At 49.2% G+C, this 17,176-nt stretch overlaps 6 protein-coding genes across 6 annotated transcripts; 4 read left to right on the forward strand and 2 right to left on the reverse strand.

Moving 5' to 3' along the window:
- The first annotated feature begins 257 nt into the window (after positions 1-257).
- On the forward strand, positions 258-3,249 carry EURHEDRAFT_413504 (putative C6 transcription factor). The gene is made up of 3 exons (XM_040782186.1): positions 258-793; positions 903-1,035; positions 1,103-3,249. Exons 1-3 carry the CDS (start codon positions 667-669, stop codon positions 2,916-2,918), a joined length of 2,076 nt encoding a protein of 691 aa, XP_040637969.1. The 5' UTR covers positions 258-666; the 3' UTR covers positions 2,919-3,249.
- A 511-nt stretch (positions 3,250-3,760) lies between these two features.
- Positions 3,761-4,983, forward strand: EURHEDRAFT_539451 (uncharacterized protein; the record flags this gene model as incomplete). Its single annotated transcript, XM_040787364.1, has 2 exons — positions 3,761-3,846; positions 3,968-4,983. 2 exons carry the CDS (start codon positions 3,761-3,763, stop codon positions 4,491-4,493), a joined length of 612 nt encoding a protein of 203 aa, XP_040637970.1. The 3' UTR covers positions 4,494-4,983.
- EURHEDRAFT_413505 (ChAPs family protein) lies at positions 4,545-7,440 on the reverse strand. Its single transcript, XM_040782187.1, has 7 exons — positions 7,273-7,440; positions 7,060-7,195; positions 6,820-6,947; positions 6,487-6,767; positions 5,525-6,435; positions 5,099-5,473; positions 4,545-5,047 (listed from the first exon to the last, which is right to left on the reverse strand). The coding sequence occupies exons 1-7, from the start codon at positions 7,293-7,295 to the stop codon at positions 4,880-4,882; spliced, it is 2,022 nt and encodes a 673-aa protein (XP_040637971.1). The 5' UTR covers positions 7,296-7,440; the 3' UTR covers positions 4,545-4,879.
- A 266-nt stretch (positions 7,441-7,706) lies between these two features.
- Positions 7,707-13,905, forward strand: hir3 (putative transcriptional corepressor of histone genes (Hir3); the record flags this gene model as incomplete). Its single annotated transcript, XM_040784491.1, has 3 exons — positions 7,707-12,239; positions 12,291-12,446; positions 12,499-13,905. The coding sequence occupies 3 exons, from the start codon at positions 7,707-7,709 to the stop codon at positions 13,903-13,905; spliced, it is 6,096 nt and encodes a 2,031-aa protein (XP_040637972.1).
- A 227-nt stretch (positions 13,906-14,132) lies between these two features.
- On the reverse strand, positions 14,133-15,789 carry EURHEDRAFT_101252 (uncharacterized protein). The gene is made up of 5 exons (XM_040777655.1): positions 15,461-15,789; positions 15,149-15,284; positions 14,914-15,094; positions 14,784-14,849; positions 14,133-14,723 (listed from the first exon to the last, which is right to left on the reverse strand). Exons 1-5 carry the CDS (start codon positions 15,477-15,479, stop codon positions 14,361-14,363), a joined length of 765 nt encoding a protein of 254 aa, XP_040637973.1. The 5' UTR covers positions 15,480-15,789; the 3' UTR covers positions 14,133-14,360.
- Positions 15,790-16,064: 275 nt separating this feature from the next.
- EURHEDRAFT_481055 (uncharacterized protein) lies at positions 16,065-16,942 on the forward strand (the record flags this gene model as incomplete). Its single annotated transcript, XM_040785498.1, has 2 exons — positions 16,065-16,289; positions 16,353-16,942. A coding segment is annotated over exon 2 (441 nt), but the record flags the coding sequence as incomplete, so codon positions are not given.
- Between the last annotated feature and the right edge of the window lie 234 nt (positions 16,943-17,176).

The raw sequence follows: 17,176 nt of genomic DNA on the forward strand, positions 1-17,176 counted from the left end.
ATATAGTTAACAAATTTTGATATGGTAGTCATGATGGCTCCTTCTCAACAGGCACCAGCAGGCACCAATGTGATACCGGTCCACAAAGTGTTTAGCATGTCGTTGAAGGGCCATCTTTATCAGGGCTTTATCAGGGCTGAGACACAAACGAGATGGAAATTGCAAAAAGCAGTATGAAGGATGTTAAGTTTATTGTTGTATATGGATGAGGAGGCGGAGAATTGCGGTGAATTTCCCCAGACGTACCCCGGATATACCCCAGAGTACCTGCTGTCCAGAGTTTGTACCTGAGTTCTTGGGGCTTCTACAATCCTTCCTGATGCTATACCGGGCAATTGATCGCATATATCCAGATAACTCACTACACACATCATTGCTAAAAGACATTTCCCCATAATCTCTCGCCATTATTCGGAGCAAGTGATATTGTCCGATCGCGAGGCGGGGTTATTCTGGACCCCATCTTACCCCCCGTCAAAGCTCCCTCTTTCTCCTCTCACTTTTTTCCTTCTTTTTCCCCGAGCTCACAGTTAATCCTTAGCCGAGCTGCTTTTCAATTTGACCAACAGGAAAAGGCAAAACACGGACCAAAGGAACTGTTCCTGACGTATTCCATGCTAGCTGCGTGGTACCGGAGTATCCCCGACCAGCTCCCCACCACTTGTCATGGCCTCCACGCCCAGGAAACGGTCATCCTACGATGCTGGCTTTGAGTCGGCGCAAAAAGACGACAGTCGCGCTTCTACTCTTCCCAACGGACGGTCTCTTCCGAAGATTTCTAAAGCTCGTGCCTGTGAGTGTTTTGGCTTTGACATACAATGGTGCAGAGTGGGATCGAAAAGAGGACAAAAAAAAAAAAGCAATGGGATATGCAAGACAGATGCTAAACTGAACGATTTCAGGTGCAGAGTGCAAACGACATAAAATCCGCTGCGAAATCAAACCAGGCGCCTCGAGCTGCTCGAAATGTCTCCGGAGCGGGATCAAGTGCGTGGTTAACGACTTTTCGCAAAAGTTCGTCGACGACGACGGGGTGTGAGTGGTTCTTGAATACGTACCTCTATAGCCATCATAGACTGCTAATGTGTGCTGATGGTTGCAGATGGAAATCGCAAGCTGCAGCCTCTCTTCAACAACTTCAAGCAGCCGTTTCGCATATCCTCCGCCAAAATGGTCTACCAGAGCTCTCCGCATACCCAACAGGCGATAATCGCAACAATCCTAGCCCCGTCGCATCCATCAATGGACACCCTCCTTCTTTACACGATGACACACTGTCAAGTACAAGCCACAATGGACCGGAGCCGGTGATGGATGTAACACGAGAGGCATCACAGGAGCCAGATCTCCAGGACCCAGAACTGGTTCCGGCGCCGATGCGCAGTCTCTACGAAGTGACCAAGTTGCGCAATTTCCGGAACAATCCTGTGGAGAAGCCCAAGGTGACCATGCTCGAGGAAGACTTTATCTCGCGAGGATTAATTTCTGTCCATGAAGCTGAAGAGCTGTTCGCATACTTTAGTCGGACTATGAACCAGCTTCTATGGGGTGGGATTATCTTAGTACATCACGATCTTACCTCCGTCCGTCGTGCATCGACTTTGCTCTCCGCAGCTGTTTTGACAGTCGCCGCCCTTCATATACCTAATCGCAAGGATACGTTGAACCGATGCTATGGTGAGTACGTATCACTCGTGTCCAGCATGTCCCTGTCGCGAGCGCATACATTGGATGACATTCGCGCACTTTGTGTCGGGGCTTTCTGGCTTTCTGAGCTGAGCTGGAAGCTCTCGGGCCACGCCGTTCGAATTGCCACGGAGCTGGGTCTCCATCAGAGCTATCAGAAGTTCATACGCGGAAATACCGACCAGTATGAGCGCGCGCAGCTCTGGTATCTACTCTACGTGTGTGACCACCACTTTAGCATCGCATACGGCCGACCACCTGTCATGCACGAGGACAATGCAATCAAGAATTATGAGACTTTTCTCCAGTCGCCGATGGTTGTTCCTGGGGATGTCCGACTTCTAGCACAACTGGCCCTGTTCATGATATTAACAGAGGCATACCGAAAGTTTGGATCAGACACTGAGCAAGCCTTGACAGAAGAAGATTTTGGTCAGTTACGAGTCTTTAACGTGGCAGTAGACCAATGGCGACTACTCTGGCAACCGCGTTCCTGTAGGTATTCCCAGTTTAATGGTGGAACTCCTTGCGAATTGACACCATCATTAGCCGACAGCCCTTATGTACGGACTTATCCCTCCAAAGGAGTGGTGCTCCACTATCATTTCGCTAAATTTCAGCTCAATTCTCTCTCCCTCCGGGCTCTATCACCCTCCAACACCCCAGTGTTTTCCTTGGACCGCAAAGAGTCAGCCAACATTGCTATTTCGTCTGCGATGGCATGTTTGAACATGGTGCTTGAAGAACCCGACATTCGAGACGCGATAGTCGGTGTCCCAATCTTCACCCACACGATGGTCACCTTCTCCGCTGTCTTTCTCCTCAAAGTAGCCGTGAACTGGAACTCAGCCTACCTCAGCCTCGACGGCCGCCAGGTGCGTCATCTAGTCGAGCGAGTAATCGAATTACTGAGCTGCGTCTCTGCAGGCGAGAAACACCTAACCCGCCACATCGCTCGCGGATTAGGCAAGATGCTCGAACGCTTCGACACCTGGGAAACGGCCTGGCAGGCCGGTCGCATATCCAACGGGCATGGCGCCGCCATGTCCGTAAGCACATGTGGAATTGTCACCAGCGGGACATCCGCGGAAGTCCCTGGAGGCGCGAATGCAATGGCACAGGGCTTTCCGCCGCCGGATCTGATTTATGATATGGTGGGAACGTATGGGTTTGGGTTAGATGAGAATCTGCTTGATCCGAGCATGGCGAATTTCGAGTTTCTAGCATCGTGATTTTTGTTCCTTTCCATTTGTGATTTTCGTGCCATATACCCTGGATAGATGTTTGGTATAAGGTTGTGTTGGTTATGTTGTATTTATAGTGCTGCTACGTTATTGGTCAGTGCCACGGTTCATGGTGGTATGTGTTGATGTCACGGTTATAACGATAATGGCACCGTCTCCGGCGTCATACTCTTTCCTCCGGTTTCTGATATGAACACATCTGATTGCTTAAGCATACAACCCAGGGGAAGCTCCTGGTAACGCAATTACGATAAACCATGGCCTTCAGCCACGCGTGCTTAAATACTGTAATTCTATTACAATACGACCTTTCTCCCACCCCAGTTTCTCCCCGCATTACCCGTTAAGGAGCTAGAAGCTCAAGTCAGCATGTCTGTCCTCAAACCGGAAGGATCCTTGAGTAATAGAGTACACGCACCAGACAATCCACAGGACGCGTTATCGACATGTCCTCATTGACCACAGCCAGTGACCATATGCCGACGTCCTCGAACCCCCAAACCAGGGACGCGATAGCTATGATGTAGGCGTCGCTACTGCTACGTCTTTGCGCTCTTTGTTCGTAATCATAGGTAGTGGTCGTAGTGGCTATACTGTGCCGTTTCCTAAATTCCATACCCCTTTGCTCAGCCATTACCTACCTACCTTCTACTCTCAACTTCCCTCGCAGTCTTACCCTTTTTGGTCTCATTATCCCTTTCTTCCGAATTCCTCGGGTGGGTTTTTTTCTCTTTCCACGCCTATTTTTCTCAAAAATAAATACAATCCCACCGGCACCATATTTCTGCATTGATCCCCCGCTTAATACCAAACTCACCATAAAACTGAAAATGGTCACGCGCAAGCGAAAGCAAGAAGCCATCGAGGAGGAGGAATTACAGGCACTGCCTAGTGATGAGAGTGAAGAGGAAGAGGAGTGAGTGCTTTCCCTGCTTTCCTTGATATCTTGCTTTCAATTGAGAATACTATGCGCGATCCCTATGGTGCTCCTACTTCTACTAGGTAGAGGAATTATGCGCTAACTATACGAATGATAGATACCAATCCTCCGACGCAGAAGGATCCGGTGAAGGAGAGGAAGAGGAGGAAGAGGAGCCCAGTGAGGCAGACAGCGAGGAAGATCTAGAGGAAGAAGAAGGTAAACCTGAAGAAAAAGAAAAAGAAGGAAATGGTAAAGATAAAGACAAGCCTAAGGAGAAGGGTATGTATCATCAGTTCGGTGGTCTACCACTTATCCTAACACCTACCCCTGTTCCTGTATGGTATCGCGTATCTGACAATGAAATTGAACATACAGGCCCTACTCCTAAGAAACGCAAGACTAGCCCTTTACCCGCCAAAAAGCCAAAGGGCGATGAAGATTCCGGAGAGGGAGAAGCTCCAGCCGGAGACGAAGATGAAGAGGAAGAAGCTGATGGCGAGGATGATGAGAAGCCCGAGGATACGGCCAAGGACAGCGGACCCGCTGCATCTGCGGCTAAAGCCAAGGGTGAAAAGGTTCCTAAGGAGTCGGATGTGCCAGAGGCTGAGGCTGAGGCTGAGGCTGAAGGGGAGGAGGAATGAAGCGATGAATATGGTGGGGATACTCTAGCTATTTATGTTTAATGTCTGTTTGGTGTTATGGTTATTTTTGGGATTTGGGTCTGGTATTGCTTATTATAGTATTTAAACAACACATTGAGAAAGTCAATAGCCATGAAAACTAATCTATATTGGAATCGTAGTACCTTTAAGCCACCCTAACAAAGGGCAACATGAAAGCCAACAGCATTAATACAAACCCATAACAGGACTGACTGGTATCAATACAGGGTCCACTTCTTCTGATAGCTGGCCAGTGTATATGATATTAAACAGGACCAACCCCTCCGCATAACCCCATTCTTATTGCCATATCTCATCTTGGATTAACAAACCTACTTGGTAACAGCATGTGAAGTTGGACGTCCTTAGAAATCGCTCCCACTGCTCCGGAACGTAGCGCAGAGTTGACAATATTGATGTGTGAGGTCGAGGACAGGCTGGGGCAGGTTCGTGGCCTGGACGATACTGCGTACCTTGACGGCGCCTTCGTCTTCGATGAGTTTGCGGATTAGGTAGACAAGCTCGGGGGAAAACTAGCAGCGTATTAATATCCTCTTGCGTAGTTAAGGGAAACAGGGACGTACCTCTGAATACCACCGATACTGCCAAGCAATAAGTCTTATCAGCGAATTCAGCATACCCCTCGTATTGTTTTTCAACTCGTGCAACTTCAGAGCACCCCGCATGGCCTTAGGAGAAAATCGAATAGCAAGACACTGCTGGTATGCCTCGATGCCCTCCTCGGCGTGGTGCAGGCGTTCGGCCAGTTCACCGAGGATTTCCCATTCGGTGGCGGATTTCTTGTACTCCATTGATTGTTGACGGTACTGGGCCATTTCGGTGCGCCAGATGGTGTAGATGCGGAGATCTTCGTAGAGGACCATGAAGAGGTTGTCGAGCCAGCGTTCACAAAGGCGTTTGTTTTGGAATTGGGTGTAGCTTGAGTGAGATGGATCGTGCTACACATTAAAGTTAGTATGAGTACACTCAAGGATAGTAGCGGGACCCACGTCTTCGTTGCCAGACTTGACGACCTCCGATGCCATTGTGTGCTCTGGTCTTTCGATTTGGTTTCCCTCCTGTTCGCCATTTTCCTTGTTGGCAGAGTCATCTGCATGTCCGCCGTTGCCATTGGTTTCTGCATCTGCCCCCGAACTGGATTTGATGCTGCCCGGAGGCTTTGGTGTCGAATGTTGGCGCTCAACCCGGTACTCCTCTTCCATGACGAAGACCTCACTCCGGGTTTTGAGCAACTGGTCCCAGCCAATTGCGGCCGCAATCTTGGTCAAAAGATTGTAAGCCTTCAAGAACGTTCCCTGATATGCAGCGGCGTGCAGTTTGCGAAGTGACGGGTGGACATAATCATGAGGATCACCTTGTCTAGGTTGCCCTTCATCGATCTCGTCCAAGATGCTCTCAGCGAGGATCGGAAGCATGATGCGGCTTGGTTGCGGCATCCGAGGTGTATCGCGGTCTTGATACGTGAACATAGGACAGGAGTTCAGCGTCAAGAGCGCCAAGTCCCATTGTTCGAGATTCACGTATACCTCTGCCAGCTGAGCCCAGGTGCTGAATTCACTAGGAGCAGCTGTCACGGCGCGCTTGGCGCATTCCAAAGCCATTTCACCTTCTCCCTTATTCTGACAGAATGAAGACTGGCAATCAAGAAGAGAATAGTCCATGGGGACATCCTGCAGGGCATCGTACATTAATCGTACCGCTCGGACTTCCTCATCTGCCATCAACAAAACCCGGGACAGTAGCGACGAGACCTCTACATCCCGTGTGCGAAGCTTCTCAAACAAATTGATGCCTGATGTATAGCGACCGGTGGTTTGGATATATTTCAAGAGACCTGTCGTAAGATGATTGCTGACGGTATTGGGAACCTGCGTTTCAGGATCGGAGCTCAACTGCCTCCCTATACCATTGTTAGCGCCTTACTATAGATCCCTCCATCGCTGAAACGCACCGGCAAAAAAGAGTCTCTCCGCAGCATCCAAGAATTTGTGTTCCATCTCCGTATTCGTAACTGGGTTGAACCGTCGGACACCAACAATCCTCCGGATAGCATCTCCACCCCCATCGTCCGCATAAGCATAAGCCCTTAGGACACCACACAGGAAAGTCTCTAACCAAAGTGCGTCTGTAGCGACACGTTTGTCTCCGCGTTCATCGATGCAGTAGCTCTCGAGACTTCCGGGGATCTTGATTTCGACTCGCATGTCCAGGTGGGAAAAGGCATTGTAACAACTATATCTCGTCAACGAAGGGAACCCAGATATTCCAAGCGCAATAACCTAACCAGTAAATTCCAGAAACCACTTTGTGTGTTTTGTCGAGGGGAGAAAAGGTCAACGTATTCACATAGGCCGCTAAGCTGGCGGAGGACGAGGCATCGATTCCAGTCACATGGTGGTAAACGCCGGTTTGCTATGATCGCAATCCTGTCAGACGGTGGCTTTCTTTCATTCGAGCCAATTCAAAAGCCAAAAAAAAAAAAAAATTCTAGGCAAGATCACTTATAATATTATGAATGGCATACTTCTACCTGGCGACTCCCGCTGGCTTTCGGCTGCTTCACCAAGTAAACTAGGTCCGGGGGCCCTAATTCTCGCAGGTTCTGTAGCGTCTCTGTACGCGCATCGACAGCGGCGTAGATGTCATCTTCTTCGTAAATTCTATAGGAAAGCAAATGTCAGTCCCTCTCAAGGGGGTTCGTGGGGACACGTAAACGGGGAAGGAGGAAACGGCATACTCGGGAACAGCTGGCGCAACCATGGCGCTGAACGTGCGCAGGAGAGGACAGAGAAACCAAATATTCAAATCAAGATGTGCTGCAGCGACTGCGATCAGGAACAAACAGAGAATATCAGTACTTGGGGAAGTATTGCAGCGAGCAGCAAGACATGCATTTCGTATTTCGGGGTCGTCGTCAACGGCGGGCGATCCTGTGCCTGGCCCGCGTGAGGCACCAAGGCACTATAAATTCAGGCACAGACACCTTGCCGCTTCTGGAAATTCGATCCCCCGGAACGCGTGAGGCGTCTCCCTCGCGAGTCTTATCATAAACCTCCATTTACTCGGCTAATCCTCGCCATGAACTCTGGGGCTCGGTTTTTATTGTCTGCAATGTTGCTTGTTTAAATTTAGCCGGTTCTTAGATTTTTTGGCCATCAGAATATCTGCAATATGTCCAGCTGGGTAGCATTGAATATCGAGCCCGATGAGGCTGTGGAAGAGGAGGTTGATGACACGAAAGAAATCCAGATTGAGGAAGCACTCAAGTTATATCAAAATGCCCTAAAGTTTCATTCTCAAGGATCGCAGTTCTATCCGCAAACAGCAGAGGCGTATGATGCACTTTTCAATTCGGACATCTTCAAATATCCCGAGTCCTTCTCCGATTATAAGAGGACTACGCTGCAGGAGTCTGAATCTGAACCTCAACCAACTGATCTACTGGAATATTTTGCAACAACGGATTCAGCGGAGGATATCGGGGAGTCAGATATCAACGATTCTACGTCGAGCACATTGCTGCAAACTATCTATCTGTCTTATAAGAATCATGGACAATTCCTCTTGGATTCTTTACAGTCTTTCCTGCAAAGTGTGTCTGAGTCACCCGATGCTGCTCAGGAAACCGCGACAAAGAGGCTAGAACGTTCACGCGCAGCCCTTACATCCTTTGCTGAGGCTCTGGAACGTGATGATACGGATCTTAACCTCTGGCGACAGAGCGCTCGACTTAGCGGTGCCTTGCAGAGCTATCGGCTGGTCCGATACTGCCTGGAAAGTGTTCTCGCTGATGATGAGAACCGTCTCGAGGTACGGACTGAGCAACTAGGTTTGGAAGAGACCATTGCAGAAGAACGTCTTCGCAACACGCTGAAATCGCTAAATGATAGACTAGCGGTGGCCCAGGTTCCTGTGAAAAGGCCGAAGAAGGCTCTGATCAAATTTCTCCAGCGACAAGCCGATCCTTATCCGTATCTCCCGACTTTGCCTGAGAATGTTGAGGATGCGGATTCATCTAAGAACCCACTTCCATTAAAGGCGACCCGCCATGTCCTGAAGCCCAACAGCGCAACCTGGGATGCAGTTGGTAAAGAAATCCTTCAGGCACTTCTGGATGAGGAGAACCATGCCCTGAATATTGGCCCTGGTGCATCTGTCGAAGTTCAGTTGCCGGCCATTAGCCCAGAGCCGCAGGACACGGCGTGCGAGGAGACGCAGCATGCCGAAGAATTGCCGAAGATGCAAGATGAACAAGTTCAGTCTATCGAACAACAAGATATCGTTATGGAGGACAGCCAGCCATCGACCAGCAATACCCAGGAAAACGAACAAAACAATACAGCCGCTGAACCGACTGAAGATCAGACGGCCTCAGCAGACCAGCAGAATGAGAATCCATTATCCGAACCGCAAGATGACCAGGCGGTTCAACACCCTGAAGACTCTAATCAAGAACAACCGGCAGCGGACGAACCAGATCCCAAGTCAGCTAATGGTTATCGGAAGAGATCATCCGCTTCAGCGGCAAATGACGAACAAGCCGAGAACATAAGAGCGAAAAGTAGAAGGACCCGTGCTAGAGAGTCGAACATTGATCCTTCGCAAGCTGACGAAATTGCCTTCGACCAATCGAAGTACTACGAGGATCGTTTGGAGATGTACATATATGCTGATCAGTGGTTGTTTGAGACGACAGACTCCTTCCTATTGAAAGCTGGCGTCGAAAACCTAGGGGACTTGGACTACATGAGGAAGCGAATGTCTCTCGTTGGCGATGCAAATGGTCCGGTGGATTCGGCAGGAGGCTTTGAATCCTTGCTATCACAGGATCTCGGAAGCATAATTAATTACTGGGATGATAAGAAGGCCCGGGCATTCTCCGAGAACGACAACTTTTCCAATCTTCACGATATACAAAGTATGAGCAAGTCTGGGCTCGCCATTTTCCTCGAGCACTCGAAGAAGTCAACCCGGAAGTCGGGAATGAACGAAGTCCTTTCAGGCGGCGAGAAATTACCTGAGCGCCTCAAACCTATCAATGAGGGATGGAGTCGCCTTGGTGAAGTGGCCTTTGACTGGCTCAAAGGCCTCCTCATGCCAGAATACGGGGAGTATGTGAGTGGTGTCCCCAAAGAAGACAATTCATCCGCCATGGAATCGACATATACCTCACTTCAGTGGCCCGAAACCTTAAAGGACATAGTTGTGCGGATCTTACAACGTGAAGACGAATACATCTACAATAGGCTTTCGGGACAAGTTGCTAATCTCGAGCATCGAGTCCTTAACCAGAGCTCTGATGCTCCATTCGTATATGACTTGAAGCATCGTTCGGAACTGGAGATGATACAAGCTATCTTCGAGCTTCATCTCGATATCTACGCCCAAATCAACAATCCTAACAGTGAAGTCGACCAAGCAACAAGGCTTCTGCAGTGGGATCGTTTATCCAGGTGGAGCATGCTGGCTCAGAATGCATTGAGTTATTTTGTAAATCATCCGACTTCTGGAAAGAACGAAAACGAGATCCTTCTTCGTCATTTATGGGCAACAACGTTTCATTCTAATATGGCTCCGGATGTGCAACGAGAACACATCCTACTTTGCCTCCAGGATCTGAAATATATTCTTGATCGACTTGGGAACCCAGATATTACCTTGGTCAATAATGCTGTGATGCCTGAATTATCGTCAGAAGCGATTGATCGAGAAGTCTCGAAACTGAAATCCATGGGTTTCTTCATGAAGATCTTTAATCCCGAATCGGAAGATCCGGTGGACATCATCGAAACGATTGAGCCACTCCTCGAACCTTCTTCTATAGAATGTCCCCAAAACGGGGTGTCAGAATCAGATAACAACCCAACATCAGATTTTTACGAAATGGGTTCTTTCCTGGATCGAGGAGACGCTACCCTGCGACTATTCTTATGGCGGAGGCTCCAGGAGGCATACAAAGCAATCGACTATCCGCCAAAGGTTATTTCTTGCTATCTCAGAGGCATCGAAACAATTGTCAAGGAGCTCTGCAGCTCGGCGTATGCTGAGGAGCCAAGCGAACATCGTCAGCATACGCTTCTCCGTTGGCTCAAGTCGCTTGATAACATTCTGAGCAAACTTGTCACCCAAGCTTTGCAAGAACAAGATAAAACCTTTGAGTGTATCGACATGGATCACTTACAGTCTTCGGCATCAGCAATAGTTCGGCTATTGAAGCTCCTGCATAGTTTTACGCTCTATGAAGACTCCGTTCGCGTTGGTCAGGCTTCAGCTCCCGAACTCCGCAGCTCGTTGGCAAAATCGCTTGAAGGATTCAGGGACCGCCTTCGTGAAATGGAAGTCCGCTGCTGGATATTGCAGTATACTTTCTTCAAGGAAGTCATTGTCCAGAATAAGGAGCTCTTTGATACACCAGAAGCAGACCGCATTGAGTATCTACGCGCTGTACATTATGCACTTGGACTTCGCAAGATGTGCAGGCGCTCCGGCAAAGAATTCCTCAGGCTAATGAAATCAGAACTGCACGATATTAAGGCCAACGAGGACCTCGATCTTGAGATCTGTCAAGTCTTCTACGATCTTCATGGTTATCGGTTGATCAATCACGACCTTATCGTGGATCACGGTTGTCCCACGGAAAGGATTGACCGCGTTACAGCCATCATGATGATCGACTTCGTCCTGCGGCAGGCGATGAAGGTGAATATCAAGGACTTGGCAAAATCAGACTTGAAGTCCACAATCGATAAGATGCAGCAGGCCATTGGTTCAGCCAAGTCTTCGCCTCCGTTAGTGTACAACAAGCGGATATTCTCCTCCTACTTAAAGTCCGCAATCAATCCCGTGGAACTTTACCGTGCTGCTCGAGGAGTCGAGGATGTACCACTTATTCCCGTGACATCTGAGAGTGCTATCATCGCCCAGAAAGGGTGGTACTTCCTTCTGGGGTACTCTGCTCTGACCAAATTCCGATCTCAGAAGCGGCTGGCACCATCCGGAACAAGCGAACTTGACGACGCGATCGGCTTCTTCAGACAGGATATCGAAAACAAGTCGGGAAGGTGGGAGACTTGGTACCGACTTGCGCAGACCTACGACTCAAAACTAGAAGAAGACATCACATGGTCCGCTGAAAAAATCAACAACAACCGCAATGAACTGGCAACTTTGCAAAGAAACGCCATACATTGTTACTCCATGGCTCTCGCAACGGCAAGCAGGGAGGCAGAGCCGACACCAGAAACCCGGAATACGTTGTCTGAGCTGTATACTGATTTTGCCATCCGCATGTACTCTTCTTCCCGAGAACCACTCTCGATGGGACCCTTCAGTCTCTCCGACTATCCTCGCCATTACAGTAACGAGGAGAACCAGCAGATGTACAAGGGCGAGCCTTTCAGAGAGATGAAACCTTATTCCGTCTGGAATTTTACGAGTTATCTCTTGAAGCGGGCGATTGTCGACAAGCCCAAGAACTGGGTGAATCACTACGTGCTGGCCAAATGCCTTTGGAAGATGTACAGGAGCGATGACTCGGTGAGAGGCAACTTTAAGCGTGTTAGTCTTGATGATGTTCTGGACTCTCTGCTTGATTCTATCGATACTCTTCCTCAACGCAAGGATTCGCGCTCAGAGCCCGTTTTTGAACCTCATTACAAACTCGTGTCTATTATACACAAACTTGTGCACGGGGATGTCCTGACGGTATTTCGCTTTCTCTCCCTCTTGGTTCGCTATTTTGCTAACTTCATTTAGCCCGCCGAGGGAAGCAAAACGCTCCTCGCAACACCTTGGGCTCGGAAGATCAAGTCCCCTGAAGACAAGGTAGGATGGCAATTCTACATATTGGAGGTGCTCCGGAACTTGAAACATGCAGACAAATCCAACTGGCATCACCGGATGGCCATGAGGGTGAGTGCAGATCCTTCATTGTCAAAATTCACCAACATGCTTACAATAATAGGCCGCACGTATCGTCTACGACGACCAAGAAGACGCCACGGCCGCCGCAATAGCCGCAAAGAACGAACTTACCCAGCAAATCTTCACGAAAACAATGACCATCCAAGTCTGGCGTCCCGAGAATGAACGTCCCGGCCGACACTTCGTCTACACTACACGTTATGTGTACTTCTTCGTCCATCTGCTCGACCAACTTGACGACAGGGCGGGCCTTGACCAACTCCTCCGCCGAGTCCGAAAGAGGCAAGGCGACTTCATCAACCACCCCAAGCTCTGGGAAGATATCTGCCTCACATACGGACGGATAATCCGCCGAGCTGGCAAGATCAGCGAAGGTCACGAAGAGGGCATATTCAAGCCTATCGGATGGGACGAATTTGTCGCGAATACGGGTCGCCTGGAGAACCTACCTGAACTGGTAGCACCCGAGAGTGCATCTCTCCTTGAACTCCTCCGTGACTCCATCGAACTAAAGAAACTCAACAACAACCTCATGAAAGTCTCCCTCCTCGAAGACCTCATCGCAGACCTCTACTCCCGCCTCTACGAACTCAACCTCCCCCACGTAATCGAACAAGCCAGCGAAGAGAACAAAGAGAAAATGAAAGTCGACCACCTCATGAACCTGGACGGCGTTGCAGATGCGCCTCCTGTCCCTGGCCCTACCCCTAACCCTCCGGGCACAACCACAGCCACAACATCCGCCCCCGGCCCGGCACAACCAACAACATCAACTGAAGCGCCCACCTCCGTTCCCCGCGGCCGCACAAAAGGCATAGCAAGAAGAGACGTCCAAAAACGTGCCGAAGCAATCGTAGCCAGCAAACTCACCACACGTCCTCCCACAAAGCCCACCACCGGCGCCACCACAACCACCGAAACAGAGCACCAAAATGCAACCGGAACATCTACGACTTCCATTGCGCCAACAAAAGCACCAAATACAGAATCAGGGGCAAATGACAAGGGACCACATGAAAGCGGCGACGAAAGTGAACTTTCCGAAATCGACGAGGATAAAATAACCAAGCTCGATGCTGAGCGTCAGCGAAGTAGGGCCTTTCCGAATCTTAAAGTGTCATCTCCGCAGGAACCTGGTTCTGAATTGTCTGTTCCTGATGGTTATGGGGATGGTGAGGGCGACGGAGGCGAAACGGCCAATGAAGGCGAGGGCGAAGGCGAGGGCGATACCATGATCGAAGAAAGCTTCATCAGCGCTGCACCCGGTGATGAAACGGAGGTCATTGACGATGAGGAAGGAGAAGGTGATGAAGTTGACGAGGAAGGTGGTGATGTAGCAGATGGCGAGGACGGAGATGATGAAGGTGAGGGCGATGGTGATAATGATAATGAAGGCGAGGGGGAGACGGAGATTCTCAAGTATGCTGATGAGGGTGCTGAGGAGTAAGAGCAGCCCCAGGCTACTGGTGATGAGCCAGATACGATGGAAACTTAACTGGCTACAGACCGGTGAAGCCATTGTCTTGTCTTGCTTATTTCCTTTATTTTTTCTTGCTTTTGGCGATTGTATATTGTTTATACTACATCTTACGGCCGATATTTTTGTATCTGTCAGGGTAACAGGCGTTATGGCACGGATAGACAGAACATTTCGAAGGTCCTATACGACTAGGCAGGATAATACCAACAAACTGATAGTGAAATATACGATATTGTCTTTTGTAAGCAATCTTCTATTCTAATTAAGTACCAGCGAGATGATTTAGAGTACAGAAAAAGACACGCCCACAAACACGATACCTGGCAAGCAATTCAACATAGCTTCATATTGGTAGATACTCCCATATTCGCCTTCCCCATGCAGCATGTAATTAACAAACAAACTACCACGATAGAAGAAGATTAGGTAGCCTTCTTCTTCCGTCCACCCCGCTTCGGCTTCTCCTCAGCAGGCTCCTTAGCATCATCCATTTCCTCCTCATCTTCACCAGCAGCATCAGCCTGCTTCTTTCTATCGGCACTGGCAGTCTTGGCAGCACGGCCGCGAGTCTTCCTGGCAGGTTTCTCTTTCCCTTCCTCTTCCTTGAGTTCCTCTTCAGCATTTTCAGATTCGGGCTCTTCCTTTGCGGCTTTCTTAGTGCCGCGGGCGGACTCCTTTTTGGTCTTCTTGGTTGGTTTCTCGGGCTCTTCTTCATCTTCGTTGTCTTGGGCTTTGCCGCGTTTTTTGGTTTTGGGAGGCTGAGGTTCTTTTTCTTCATCGTCTTTCTTCTGTGGGACATGTTAGGGTATCGGATGCGTTTGCTTAATTTGTGGTTGTGAACATACCGCAGCAGCACCGGTCTTCTTGCGAACACGGAAACCTGTCTTGCCGGGGCGGTTCATTTCGACGTCCTAGTACAGTTAGCATCACATATCCTCCCCAATATATCAAAAATATGTAAACGAAGATACGTACACCCTTCCAATCCTCATCATCAACATGGCCCTGCTTTAACGCACCACGGATCTTCTCCTGCAGTTCATCAGAGAGATCCTCATAACCATCGATGATAGTGTAATCCTTCTCTTCACCGTCACCACCTTCCTCATCAATAGCCTCATTCAGGTTTCCGATGAGTTTTGGGGTGACGCAGCCCCTTTAAGACATCAGATTGATCGTTCTCTATTGGAACAAGGGAAGGTATGCTCACCAGTGTCTCCACATAAAAGCCTGAATACGCTCAGTATCGACCCAAGTACCGAAACGGAGCTCGCCCTTTGCGATCTTGGTTTTGGCATCTTTGCATTCTTTGTTCTGGCAACCTGCGCGGCCAGTGGAGGCTTCCTCTATTTCTTGTTAGTATAGATTTTGGGACAGATATGGAGCAATGCCGGGAATGGAACGAGAAAAGACGTCACCGCGACTCAGCAGCACAGATTGCAGCCATGGATGCAATTGACAGTAGACAAGTAGAATAAAGCATTTTGTTAAACACGAGAAAATAACTAAAGCAAAAACCTACCCAAGCGATAAGAGCCCATCCTAGACGAAAAGCGCGACAAGTTCAACACCGCGATTCAACTTCGCGACAGGGCGGACACGCAGTGCGGAACGAAAGGGATGTAGAATTGAAAACCACAAAATATCTCTTGAGTATCTGGCAATATCAGAGCTATTTATGTCCCTTATGGTAGATGGAACAGGCAACAGACGCTGAAAGCGAAGGAAGACAGGAGTTGGTGAAATGAGGTGAGGTCAAAAGAGAGACTCGAGACCCACGCACTGCGCTGAAGACCAATGCCAGTGTTGGTGCCTGTCTGCCTTGCGATGGTATCTAGTCTAGGTATGAGTGCTTATGGAGGTTCTTGTACCCGTGTTATTCACTATTTTTTAGTTGTGTAGATTCTTGGATTGTTGGTGTTGAAGCTGGGTTGAATACGCCTATTCCACTACTATGGACCACCAAACTGCCAATATGAGGTTGGAATATATCTATCTGATACAGTCGCATGTTCTCAAAGTATACCATATATATGGCCTAGTTGATCAGGTCTGATCCATTGAGCATTCATACACTTCAAGGCAGGTTCAGTCACTGTTAGAGCACAGCGCATAGTTAGTGGCAATAGTGAGAGACCGCCCCGGTTGGGATAGCTCCAAGTCATGTGCACCACCTTTCCTTTTCCAACATTCGACAATCCAGACACCTTTTTGACTGCAACCTCAGTATCTCACACTTGACTCTTCTGTTTTGGATCAACCAGGCCAGAGACGCGATTCCAATACTCCCACTCAAACCCATCCTAGGAGCTGCAAGATCAATCTTTGCGCTCATTCTCAGATCAAGCTAGGTACTTTTACACCCATTCTACCTGTCCAGTTCAATGCGAAACCTCTATTAACGCATATCCTAGCAGTAGAATAACAGTGCATCGCCTCCTTAGAATCGATTATACTATTACCCACAACACACACGAGTTACGTCAGACCCGACCTCGCGGATCACTTTTTTCATCGCCGCAATCCAACCCCAATCCAAAAAAAACCACTCTACAAAACCAAAATGTCCGAACCAGGCCCCGAATCAATCCCCACAAGCGCCGACCGCCGCAGCAACCGCCCCCTAAAACGCCGCGCCCTCAACACTCCTCTCTCCGAGCAAGCCAGCCAGATCTCCTCCCTCTTTCGCGACCCCTCCAAAGAACTCAAACTTCCCGAAGCCTCGCGCCAAAAGAACACAACCAATCTACCCCCGCCGCCCGAAATTGTTGCGAACGTCCAGGGGTCTTCGGCTGGTGCGGGGTCTGGCGAGTTCCATGTGTACAAGGCGAGTCGGAGGAGGGAGTATGAGAGGCTGAGGTTGATGCAGAGCGAGGTTGATCGGGAGAAGGGGGATGAGGAGTGGGAAATGGAGAGGGAGGAGACGAGGAGGAGGGATGAGGAGAAGACGGAGAAGAATCGGAAGAGGAGGGAGAAGAGGAATGCGGCGAAGAAGAAGAGTAATGGGAAGAAGGGGGGTGGTGCCGGTGCTAATGGGAATGGGGATAATGGGGATAATGGGGACAAGGTCGACGGGATGGCCGTTGATGAGATTGGATTGGATGCTCATGCTGGTGCTCATGGGGTAGGTATTGTGGAGGAGACGCCGGGTGTCATTATTCATGATGACTGAACTCTACGGTGCCATGGAGAGTGTACGATGAAGATACCCATGTAAAATTGTTTTAGTCTAGGATAT

Source organism: Aspergillus ruber, assembly GCF_000600275.1.
Source record: "Aspergillus ruber CBS 135680 unplaced genomic scaffold scaffold00017, whole genome shotgun sequence".
NCBI classification, from domain to species: domain Eukaryota; kingdom Fungi; phylum Ascomycota; class Eurotiomycetes; order Eurotiales; family Aspergillaceae; genus Aspergillus; species Aspergillus ruber.

Coding starts and splice junctions, on each gene's coding strand:
- EURHEDRAFT_101252 (XM_040777655.1), bottom strand. Junction 14,850..14,913: donor ATGATGAGGATTGGAAGGGT/GTACGTATCTTC, acceptor TAACTGTACTAG/GACGTCGAAATGAACCGCCC. Junction 14,724..14,783: donor AGAAGACCGGTGCTGCTGCG/GTATGTTCACAA, acceptor GTCCCACAGAAG/AAAGACGATGAAGAAAAAGA.
- EURHEDRAFT_413504 (XM_040782186.1), top strand. CDS start 667: ATGGCCTCCACGCCCAGGAAACGGTCATCCTACGATGCTGGCTTTGAG. Junction 794..902: donor GATTTCTAAAGCTCGTGCCT/GTGAGTGTTTTG, acceptor GAACGATTTCAG/GTGCAGAGTGCAAACGACAT. Junction 1,036..1,102: donor TTCGTCGACGACGACGGGGT/GTGAGTGGTTCT, acceptor TGATGGTTGCAG/ATGGAAATCGCAAGCTGCAG.
- EURHEDRAFT_413505 (XM_040782187.1), bottom strand. CDS start 7,295: ATGGTTGCGCCAGCTGTTCCCGA. Junction 6,436..6,486: donor GGAGAGACTCTTTTTTGCCG/GTGCGTTTCAGC, acceptor ACAATGGTATAG/GGAGGCAGTTGAGCTCCGAT. Junction 5,474..5,524: donor TCAAGTCTGGCAACGAAGAC/GTGGGTCCCGCT, acceptor TTTAATGTGTAG/CACGATCCATCTCACTCAAG.